This window comes from Taudactylus pleione, unplaced genomic scaffold (genome assembly GCF_031769625.1).
Source record: "Taudactylus pleione unplaced genomic scaffold, aTauple2 ptg000394l, whole genome shotgun sequence".
Taxonomy (NCBI): domain Eukaryota; kingdom Metazoa; phylum Chordata; class Amphibia; order Anura; family Myobatrachidae; genus Taudactylus; species Taudactylus pleione.
The window spans coordinates 1,310,520-1,323,102 of NW_028284795.1; the positions used below are offsets into that span (position 1 = coordinate 1,310,520).

General features: G+C 44.5%; 1 protein-coding gene across 3 annotated transcripts in view; it reads right to left on the minus strand.

Moving 5' to 3' along the window:
* Positions 1-12,583, minus strand: part of LOC148506819 (mixed lineage kinase domain-like protein) — a 152,216-nt gene that overhangs the window by 14,610 nt on the left and 125,023 nt on the right. For all 3 annotated transcript variants that reach the window (XM_088446251.1, XM_088446252.1, XM_088446250.1), the window contains exons 4-5: positions 1,427-1,607; positions 1,218-1,315 (exon numbers count right to left, since the gene is read on the minus strand). In XM_088446251.1, coding sequence (XP_088302377.1) covers positions 1,218-1,315; positions 1,427-1,607 — 279 coding nt within the window. The remainder of the gene's footprint in view (positions 1-1,217; positions 1,316-1,426; positions 1,608-12,583) is intronic.

Genomic DNA, 12,583 nt, shown 5'->3' on the forward strand with positions numbered 1-12,583 from the left:
ACAGGGTTCTGTACCTGACACAGAGGAGAGGAGGGAGAATGAGGACAGGAACTAGAGACTGGAAACTAGGACAGAGAGTAACAGGGTTCTGTACCTGACACAGAGGAGAGAGAGAGAGGAGAATGAGGACAGGAACCAGACACTGGAATATAGGACAGAGAGTAACAGGGTTCTGTACCTGACACAGAGGAGAGAAGGGAGAATGAGGACAGGAACCAGAGACTGGAAACTAGGACAGAGAGTAACAGGGTTCTGTACCTGACACAGAGGAGAGAAGGGAGAATGAGGACAGGAACCAGAGACTGGAAACTAGGACTGAGAGTAACAGGGTTCTGTACCTGACACAGAGGATGAGGACAGGAACCAGAGACTGGAAACTAGGACTGAGAGTAACAGGGTTCTGTACCTGACACAGAGGAGAGAAGGGAGAATGAGGACAGGAACCAGAGATTGGAAACTAGGACAGAGAGTAACAGGGTTCTGTACCTGACACAGAGGAGAGAGAGAGAGAAGAATGAGGACAGGAACCAGAGACTGGAAACTAGGACTGAGAGAAACAGGGTTCTGTACCTGACACAAAGGAGAGAAGGGAGAATGAGGACAGGAACCAGAGATTGGAAACTAGGACAGAGAGTAACAGGGTTCTGTACCTGACACAGAGGAGAGAAGGGAGAATGAGGACAGGAACCAGAGACTGGAAACTAGGACAGAGAGTAACAGGCTTCTGTACCTGACACAGAGGAGAGAAGGGAGAATGAGGACAGGAACCATAGACTGGAAACTAGGACAGAGAGTAACAGGGTTCTGTACCTGACACAGAGGAGAGAAGGGAGAATGAGGACAGGAACCAGAGACTGGAAACTAGGACAGAGAGTAACAGGCTTCTGTACCTGACACAGAGGAGAGAAGGGAGAATGAGGACAGGAACCATAGACTGGAAACTAGGACAGAGAGTAACAGGGTTCTGTACCCAACACAGAGGAGAGAGAGAGAGGAGAATGAGGACAGGAACCAGAGACTGGAAACTAGGACAGAGAGTAACAGGGTTCTGTACCTGACACAGAGGAGAGAGAGAGGAGAATGAGGACAGGAACCAGAGACTGGAAACTAGGACAGAGAGTAACAGGGTTCTGTACCTGACAGAAAGTGTAGGTATCATTCTGAAACCGGAAAATGAGTACATAGAACAGATATGATGGTGAACTTTTTTTTCTCACTTGAATTATCAATGCAGATGCCATAAAGACGTAAAATGTTTGGACTTTCATACTTCTTCATGGTCTCACTCTCGGAACGGAACGTACTCCTTATATAGCTGTGAAAGGACAAACATCTGAATGACACTGCCTGATGTACTGTAGATACAGGGTATATACATCAGTCAGTACGTTTCTCGTGTGCCGTGAAAAGACATAGGGGGACTCACCCATCATCTCTGTTCAGCTGGCCCTTTAATACTTTGATCACCACTGGACTCTTGTGGTACTCCCCTAAGTACAGACTGTGACGGTCATTCATCAGGCCTGGTTCCTCCAGTAAGTGTCCACGTTTCAGATCTGTAGCTCGGATTTCTATAATATCCCATGGTCTGACAATACCTGCGTATACTATGGAAGCATAAAACATAACCATTACACATAGGGATGGGTCCATCCTGGTATATTTCCCCAGATTGCTGAAGCACGATTGATGTGCACATAAAGCCACATTTCTCATGTGTTATGGTCCCGTTTCCCCTGTTATACAGTAACGCCAAATAATGAAAATATTTAAATTCATTAAAATAATGGTTCCTAAGTTGCAGAGCATTGGTCTCTGATGTAGTTATGCTTTGGACATTGCATTGATTACCTACCTACATATAGCTTGTGGCAGCTTCTCCTGATAGTGGAGGTTGATGTGTGCTGCGTGAACCATTCATTTGGGGTATGGGAACAAAACAGAGGCCTTTTACATTGTGCGGTGGGTGGGCTGTGTAACATACATTGTGGTCTTGTACAGATGTATCCTCTCTCATCTAGACTCAATACGCCATGCAGCGCGATATGCCTGGAGTAAGCGAGCCACCAGGGTCCGTGCAACTCTGCTAGCGGTGGGCGTCTTTTTTTTGCCGAAAATGCATTTAAGGGCCGTATTCAATTAGCGTCGAATACGGCCGTTTTTCTCCAAAAACTGAGATATTTTCGACAAAAAAACAGGGAAAAACGCAATTGGCGAAAAAAACTGGAGAAAAGTTTTCTCCATCCCAGACCAGGCGAAAAAAAAATGCTAAATCCCTGGCCAGGGGTGTCTCCACCGTCGATCCCCATTTCCACGAGGGACCGTCAGTGATAAGAGCATCCCGCACATCCGGCCGCAAGTCCGCCCAGCCAACATCGCCAGTGACCAGCTCCATCCCGGTCACACTTTCCACATCCCCCCTCCTCCCTGGCTTTTTTTGAATCAGTATCCCAGGCAGACCACCCCCCAGGGGTGGTCCCAGCACACACGCTGCAACCCAGCCTCCCAGCAGCTCACCCATCCACACCTCTGGCTCTGCACCACCAGTGGCACGACCAAGAGCCAATTTCAGCTGCATACTACGGTCGCTGACCTCCGCAGACCAATCAGAACAGCCGTACACTTGCAGCACACCAGCAACACGCTGATCCAGCTCACCAACAAACCTGCAGCTTCCAACCTATCTGCAACGGCCGCAACGTCGACCTACATCACCATAACAAAAAACCTACCGGTAGGTAAGTACTGCCAAGACTCACACCAACACGCGGGACGCCGCACAGGTGTTCCAACCCACTCTGCAAATCCCCCCACCCCCCGAGACTTCCTAGACTGTCGACCATAGGTCCAGCAGGGGTGACGTGCAAGGTCACTGAACCGCACGGGAAGGAGCCCCCTAAAAGGGTCCACCTACCTCCCCAGTCTCATCACCACTCATCACTGAACCCCACCCACCTGCCCGGGATCTTAACAGAGCAGCATTGTGACTACTCAATAAAAGATTTTGCCCAAAATTACTGTGTCTCGCTGGCCTCATTTTGATCCTATTCCATTCCCCTTTTCACATTACTCCAAACTACACTCCATACCCAATCACACCCTCCTCACACCGAAAACAACACCACCACCAGAAGAAACATTCTAATTAACACCACTCACAAACACACACAAGTCATCACCATTACTAGCAGGAAGAGCGCACCTTACCCCCCCTACCCCCACATGCAGGGTTTACCAGCAACCGCTTTGTGCTGAGAGATCGCTATTAGTTTTCGTGTGAGCCAAGGACGCTGACTAGAATCCAAGGACAAGAGAGGAAAAAGTTTGTTTTCCTTTGTTGATAGAACCTAAACGTTTAAAGGGGTGCCGCAGTATTGCGCACGCAGCTGAGTCGCAGTTTTGCGCACAGTAAAGATGCACTTTTGTGTACACAGCTAAAGGGTGACACGGTTGTGTGGTAGTCGCATTATTGTGTATGCGACTGGCTGCACAATAGCGTATACGTTCTTCCGGTTGTGCTGCCACGTGTTTAAATAAAGCCGTTGAGGTTTAAATTTTTCAATCGTTATCAATATCTGGGTTAACGTGTATTCTGTGCAGGAAAAAAGTGTGTAACAGTGAGTATTTGTTGGTAGGGGTAACTTGTTTCCTAAAGTTAAAGGTACCGTATGACCTTTAAGGGCTAAGTGCTAGCCGCTCGGTAAGCAACTTACCGTTCTATACACATTTGCAGGTGTACATGTTGTCTTTGTTGTAGAGAGGTGCGTGGAAGTAGCCGACTTAAAACTTCCATAGGTGTGGAAGTTGCCGTCTTAAATCTTATCTGGGTGTAGAAGTTGCCTTTTTCAAATCTTATCCAGGTGTGTGGACGCTGCCGGTTAAATCATCCACAGGTAAGTGAAAGTATCTTGACTGTCTTTCACCAGTTTAAATCTTTATTGAAAAGCGTAGGATTTGTCTCAGAATGGGAGCCGTGCAAACAATAGAGATGTTAGACAATGATGTGCTGCTAATGGAAGCGCCGATTGGATCAGCCCGTCGTATTATGCATACTAAGTATGGTACTTATGCAATAAGGTATTGTGATGTATGGTTTAAAATGACGATGAAGAGTGTTAGACCGTTTCCCAGAATTGGTAGTTTTGATAAGGATCTATTAGATAAAGTCCGGGATCACATCAGCCTGATGCGCTCCCGAGAGAAAAATATAAAATATTATGAATGTTTAAAGTTGTGGCAGCATGAACGGGATGCGTGGCTTAAAAATGCGCAAGCGACGCAAACTAGCGTTGCGAGCGCATTGCCAGAGAACACATCTGCGATGCTAAATTGCAATACGGGCGAGCCGTAAAATGGCGCGCACGTGCAGCAAGGTAGCGTTGTGGAGAGTATTGCCAGCAGTTCACGTTCACCACCCCCACATTATGTGGATGGAGGTGCAAGTACAGTTATCAAAAATACCCATAAAAATGTAACAAGCAATTTGTACCCTCTCTTAAGCAACCATAAAGAAAATGTTCATGATGCGGATGATGAGCCTACTGTAATGTCTGCCATTTCCCATGCTGTACAGATGATAGATGCTGCATCACAACAATCACGAGTGGTGCCGCCATCTTCATCGGTAACAGTAAGGGAAGTGCTAGCCCCCTCTGCACCCGTAGAGGAAGTTGTTAATACCATACGTAGCAGCAGCAGATTAAACCCCCAGCCAGGTAACCAGGTCAAAGGTAGCATCCCATTCGGACGATAACTGTTCCGAATGGAAATGCAGATGCGAACGGTGTAGTGCCCACGAGGAAAGTGGTAATGCATTGTCCTTGGACAAGAGCAGAACTAAATTCCATCATAAATGATTTCCCCGATCCCAAAAAGGAACTAGCCAAATGTCAAATGTCAAAGATTTTTGAGGAATTTTTGAGGAATTTGGGTAGTTCTCATGAACCAACTAATAAAGATTGGCGTGTGTTGTTGAGGGCCTGTCTACCACGCAATACCGATGTAACAAAATTTATCACGGATTGTGTATTGGATGGTGATGTTCCCTTAACAGACCAAGTAAACCAAGGTAACATTTCCCACATTGTAACTCAATTGGGTATATATTTTCCAGTAGTAGTTAACTGGAACAAAAATTTCACCATTAAGCAAAAGGAGAGTGAATCTGCAGAAGAATATTGCGACCGGCTCTGCAGGCTATCACCCAGTACACTGGGTTAGAGGATATTAAAGATCGCACTCACCACAGGGGAATGATAGTCACAGTACTCATGGACGGTCTGAAAGAGAATTTAAAGACTCGGGTTCAGACCTCACAACCTGGCTGGAGGGGAGTCACAATAGATACACTCACAGAATCTGCCATAGAACATGATAAAAACATCTCAAAGAAGAGAGAGACCCAGAGCGAAAAACTAATGGCTGTCAGTATCCAAGCTCTGGTGGGAATGACGGTAACATCACAGCCAACAGACACACTCGCATCTGCACACACACTTACACCTGAACAGTTATATGCCCTCACTAACCCCACACAACAACAAACACAGCTCTATTCCACTAACCCAATACAACCACAGGTCCCATTCTACTCACAAACTTCATATCCCCCACAATACCCTTACCCTCCCTATCCTTACCCATATCCACCACCTTTACCCTCTGCTCAAACCTCACAACAACCCATGTCTTCATCCGATCCACGAACATGTTTTAATTGTAAACAAACAGGACACTTAAGTAGAAACTGTCCAGTAAAAAGAGTAGGAACCCCAAATCAGGGAAGACCTGCATATCCCCATAAGGGATATGCACAGAAACCAGCAAATGTTCAGCAGGCACCAGCTCCAATTGTGGCCGTTAATGCTTTATTGCAGAATGGTAGCCAACGCTAGGGGTCAGGTCATACCTGTAGTCTACAGATAGTCAGGTTAACGGGAAGTACTAGGGAAGAACCGGTCATGATGGTTGATGTAGCTGGTACTGAATATCCTTTTCTTGTAGACACAGGGGCGACCAGGTCAGTGATAAAATCTCCCGTTAATTTACAGGTGACCAACGAGACAGTACCAACAATGGGTGTAACAGGTAAAGTGGAACATTATCCTTAAACAAAGTCCACAGAGGTTACTATTGGGACGTTGCATACCAGGCATTCTTTCCTTCTGGCTGCTGCGGCTCCTACTAACCTACTGGGTAGAGACTTGTTATGTAAAATGGGATGTGTCATATATTGCACCCCTGATGGTGTATTTTCAGATATCCCAGAGAGAGTTGCACACGAGGTGCGGGATATGTTGGACACTCCCCAAAGAATAATGTATCACTCTACAAGTTTAAATGAAAATCCATCTCAGGTAGATGAAATGTTGTCCCAAATTCCAGATTCCCTTTGGACTAAGGATGGACAGGACACTGGATTAATGACAAACGTAAGCCCTGTAATGATAAATTTAAAAAGAGGTAGGCAAGCTCCAAAAATTCCCCAGTACCCACTAAAACAGGAGGTAGAATTAGGGGTTTTTCCAATAATTGAGCGATTATTGCAACAGGGAATTTTAGTTCGTACAGCTAGTGTAGCCAACAGTCCCATCTTTCCAGTGAAGAAGAGTGGTGGGAGGGGTTATAGGCTGGTACAAGACCTTAGAGGTATTAATAAGGTAGTAGAGAGCCAATTCCCTGTAGTGCCAAATCCAGCTGTCATCCTGATGCAGATCCCACCAAATGCAACCCATTTCACTGTCATTGACCTCTGTTCTGCTTTTTTCTCTGTGCCTCTCCACCCTGACTGTCAGTATTTATTCGCATTTACATACAGAGGTGTACAATATACATGGACACGGTTGCCCCAAGGTTCCATAGACAGCCCCAGTATCTTTTCCCAGGCATTGCACGACTGTTTACAATCTTTATAACCTGCCAATGGATCTGTTCTAATTCAATATGTGGACGATTTATTGCTATGTTCTGACTCGTTTATGTCATGTTTGAATGATACTAAACTTTTGTTGTATCATCTCTCGCATATAGGACACAAGGTGGCTAAGGACAAACTACAGCCGTGCCAATCCAGAGTAAAATATCTGGGACACTGCCTAACCCAGGGGTTAAGACATCTCACAAATGATAGAATACAGTCCATACAGAACATGACACTGCCGCAAAATCAATGGCAAATTCGTACCTTCTTGGGAATGTGTGGATACTGTAGAATGTGGATCCCAGGTTTTTCTATTTTGGCCTTGCCTTTACAGGAAGTAGTCTCTTCCTCAGAGCCTGATCATGTCATACACACAGAGGAAGCAGAGCAGGCTTTTCTTAATCTTAAGGATAGTCTGACAAAAGCTCCTGCATTGGGAATACCTGATTATGAAAAACCTTTTGATTTGTATTGTACGGAAGCCGATGGTTGTGCTGCAGGTGTCCTCACACAAAAACATGGTGATGCCAGTAGGCCCGTAGCATACTACAGTGCCCAATTGGACACTGTGTCAAGATCACTCCCCACTTGTTTGAGAAGTGTAGCAGCTACCGCTCTATTGGTGAGTAAAAGTGAGGACGTAGTATTGGGTCATGATATGATTGTCTACACTCCCTATGCTGTATCTGCTCTGCTGAACTCTGCTCAAACCAGACACGTCTCTTCGGCTAGATTTACCAAATGGGAACTAGCTCTAATCGCACCACCAAACATCACTGTTAAACATTGCAGCACGCTGAATCCAGCAACGTATTTACCATATGTACAACATGATGTACAAAACGTGGAAGGAGACGAGTTGCTGGCAGGAGGTGAGTTCAGCGGACATAAAGATGCACACGATTGTATGGAATATCTGAATCAGACCTTTACTGCTAGACCTGACATACATGACACACCTTTAGAGAATGTAGATGTGACTTTTTACACAGATGGGAGTTGTCATAGACAAACAGACACAGGTGAATTATGTACAGGCTATGCTGTTGTAAATGACACAGACATCATAGAAGCTAAACCTCTTGGTCCTCCTCACTCAGCCCAGGTGGTAGAGGTCGTAGCACTAACTAGAGCGTGTGAACTGGCAGCAGGCAAATCTGCTAACATTTACACTGACTCGAGGTACGCGTCCGGGGTGGTGCACGATTTCGGGGCTCTATGGCGTCTGAGAAATTTGATGACAGCAGCAGGCACACCAGTTGCACATTCCCGACACATAAGACATCTTTTAGAAGCAATCCAACTGCCTAAAGCGCTGGCAGTAATCAAGTGTAAAGCCCATACATGTGAGGATGATCCAATGTCACTGGGTAACAATAGAGCAGATGAAGCTGCAAAATGGGAAGCAGGGTTAAAAATGTTTTCTATGTCTTTCCAAACAATTGATATGCTGAAATTAATTGAGATGCAAAATTTGTGTCCAATTCAGGAAAAGTCCATCTGGAAGTCTAAGGGATGTGGGCAAGAGTCCTCTGGGCTCTGGAGGGACGGACAAGGTAAGCCAGTAGCCCCCAAGGCATATTACCCCAGCCCGGCTGAGGCAGCACACGGTCTGACTCATCTGGGAAAGCAAGGTATGTGCAAGTTGGTGAGAGCATACTGGTGCACACCAGGTTTTTCTTCACAAGCAGAAAAGAGAGCAATGTCCTGTCTGACCTGCTTGAGGAAGAACATAGGGAAAGCAATCCCTACCGAACCATCCCACATTCCTCCGACTGACGGACCTTTCCAGGTGATACAAATTGATTTCATCCAATTACCACCCTGCAGGAATCTTAAGTATGTATTAGTGTGCACTGACGTATTTTCTAATTGGGTTGAGGCCTACCCAGCGGCCACTAATACTGCTGCATTTACTGGCAAGAAAATAGTTCAGGAATTTGTATGCAGGTACGGTATCCCTAAAATCATTGAGAGTGACAGGGGTACTCATTTCACAGGTGATGTTTTTCAAAATATGTGTAAACTGATGGGTATTAATAGCCGACTTCATACCCCCTACCGACCGCAAGCCAGTGCCAAGGTAGAGAGGATGGACGGGACTATTAAAAATAAGTTAAGTAAAATCATGGCAGAGACTGGACTAGGATGGCCAGAAGCGTTACCTTTGGTCCTACATAGCATAAGGACCACTCCTAGACCGCCTCTAAATCTGTCCCCAGTTGAAATACTGTTCGGTAGACAACCTCATTTGATTATAAGTCCACACGAAGACTTGAAGGGTTAACAACGAGGTAACTGTAAGGTATCTTATATCAATGAGTAAGCAGTTAAAGCAACAGCAGCAGAAACTGAAATTGTTGTCCAATGATATGTCTGAAACTAACGGTCATGATGTTGAACCAGGAGAATATGTTATGATCAGAAATTTCTTGCGTTCAGGTTGTTTGACTGATCGGTGGGAAGGTCCGTACCAGGTGCTGCTGACAAGTACTACATCTTTGAAGGTGGCTGAGAGAGATACCTGGGTCCATTCCACTCACTGCAAAAAGGTCAATCAACCGGTGGAGAAACAAGTCGGAGACAAGGCTGATAGCATGGACCTGTCGCTCGTGAGCTTGTTCCGGGAGGATTGAAAAGTTTGTAGTGAGATACCTGAACTAAGAGAAATTTGCAGGTCTTGTTGTGGGAATGGACTGGCCTGCTGTGTTCATTTTCATATTCTCTTTTAGAGTGTTCACCATCCTGGTCGGTTCGGGAATATCCAGTTTCTGTGATGGGGGACCGATTGAGGAGATGGGAGTTGATTGCAGTGCTGATGGAGTGGAGTCAGGAGGAGTGCAATGCCAATCAGGGGAGTGTCTGACCAATCTTAGTACTGTTATTGTTAAAAGAGCTGTCATTCCGGACACTCAGGGACGGTGTGGAGGGTTATCGTCTGAAGATTCCTGTATTTGTGAGTTTTGTGGGTCCCTAGTTGATGAGAACTGTATCCAACGGTGCCAACCTAAATATAACCCGTACTGGGGTGGGTATCCTTTAGAGGATTATCATAGCATGGTAGGTTAAATCAAACTGATTGCTGGGTGTGTTCACATGTGCCACAGGGTCAGCATAATGTAGGGTTGGTGCCATTTCCGCTGATTATCACGGAAATTTTAGAATTGCAGAAACATTGGATGGAAAATTCCTCTCATCCAAACCACCTCATTTCAAACTCTATCAATTCCAAGTAGATAGATCACTTTTGTGTTTAAACATAACCAACCCCAATAAATCCGGGAGTTGGGAAGTGACAGGGAATAATCAGACGATGACCTTCTCACAAAGAGCTGATAATGAGTCCATAAACCATGATCTGTTATGCTCAATTAAATCTAGTGGGAGACATTTTAGGTACCGGTATACATTGAGTTCCACCAAAGAAATTATTGGTAAGGTGCCAGATGGTTATTGTGCTAAAATAATACAGCCAGAGACTTGCATGTACCAGATGGAAGACCCAGAAATAGGATTGTTTGCAAGGGAAATGTGCTTAATGATAATGATGCATACCATTCCTTATGTTCTCCCTGATAATGTATATTTTATATGTGGAAGAAAAGCATATAAGCGGCTCTCCCCGAGTTCTGAAGGTTTGTGTTACCTGGGAAGAGTAGTCCCAGAAGTTATGACCCTCACACATGTTGAAATGCTTGGTATACATAAAAACACCCCATCACCATATCTTCACACGCAATATGTACACAGAGGCAAACGAAATATGATACCTGGTGACGTGCATAAAGCCACTCAGTAAATTAGTGAGACAACTGGCTTTCAAGTTTTAGTCGCACTGGATCCCACCAGGATTGCTCGGGGTACATTAAATTTTAGATATATTCAGGAAGTTGCTAAATTGATAGATAATATCACCGAGATGTATGATGACACATTCAGGTATACAGGGAGAGAATTGCAAGCGTACAAGAAAGAACTGGTGCAACACAGGCTAGTGTTAAATTATTTAACTGCTGTTACTGGAGGGTACTGCGTAACTCTGGCCACCCAATTTGGAGTAAAATGTTGCACCTATGTCACCAATGATACCAGCGACCCCAAGGAGGTGATAGACCGGAAGATGGATGAAATTCTGCAGCTAAAATGGGAGTTTCGTAAGAACCATAATGCTTCAGTGGCTGAAGTAGGGGAGAAGATAGAAGGATGGGTATCATGGCTGAACCCAGTGAAATGGTTCTCAGGTCTAGGGGAATGGGTCCAGGAAGTGATCACCAGCACAGGCAAATTCTTGATCCTTATACTGATTGTCATCATAATAATTGGCATATGTGTCTGGTGTGTTCCTATTGTGTTGAAGTGTGGAAAATGTAAAAATAGAGTAAAACGAAAGAACGAAACTATGATGGTGGTCAGTAATGACAATATGAATACCGAGGTAAATATAGAACTGCATTACAACCCTGAACTAGGAAATACCATCATTTAATGTATTATATTTAGACATGCGTAGAATGTATTATTGAAATGTTATTTTTAAGACACCTCAGATAATGTAAAGTCTCAATTCCCCTTCAAGACTGCCTTTATAAGACTGATGCATCCCCACACCTTTCACATGATCTTCCAAGATCCGCGGTGTACGTATAATAGTAGTTTTATGTCCCCACTCAGAGACACATTATTGATGGATTAAGAACCACCTTGTGCCATCCCATAATAACACTAAATGGTATATAAATGTAAGCCTAAAATTAATTTTTAAAATAAGATTGTGATAGCATGTCGTTCGCTATCAAAGGGTGTACTGTCGAAGCTGGATAATTGGCTGAGACAAGATCAGTTTAAAATTGAATCGCAGCGACGCCATCTTCCGACTTGGCGCAAGACGCCATCTTGGAAATGAGATCGCAAGACGCCATTTTGCGAATGGCCGCCCAAGCGCCATTTTAGATAAACTCACAATTAAGTACATATGGCGATATTACTATTAGCATCATGCAATTACATCTTTCACCACTTCTCATATACACATTAATACGCACAATTGCGCTGTTAACTAGTCGCATATTAGCGAATGCATAAGATCCTGTATGAAAAAGCTGTTTATTAGCTTCATGCGCACGCATCTGCCCCAAGTTAACTAGCGTCTTTATATCACACCCCGCATACTTACACATTACATATTCATATAAAAGGTTTAATAAGCTTTAAGGTATAAGATTTAAGTATGTTAATTTATTATAATTACTGTGAAATAAATATTATTTGGTAACTAAGGGCCTGATTCAGAGCCATTCGCTATTTGCGGTCGTTCATTCAAAAACAAGGGGTGGCTATTCAAATGATCCGTTCGCAAATTGCAGTCTGTTCACACCTCTAAGTCTGAACGAGCGAGCAAAACATACGCTCGTTTATTTGTTAAAAACGCCCCCTGGCCGCTCGCACCATACATCATGTCCGCTATTTATTAGATTAATCGAGTACATCGACCAGCGTATGAACTGCTCGCTATTCTTGTGGTTGGTTTTTTCAACCGCTATTTTGCGAGCAGTTCTGGCTATAAAATAACCAAGTGACGTGGTCAATGACGCTGCTGTATTAATTATGCACTCCCATAAAACGCCCGTTTTGACCTTTAAGCACGCCTGCGTTCGGATCTCCACT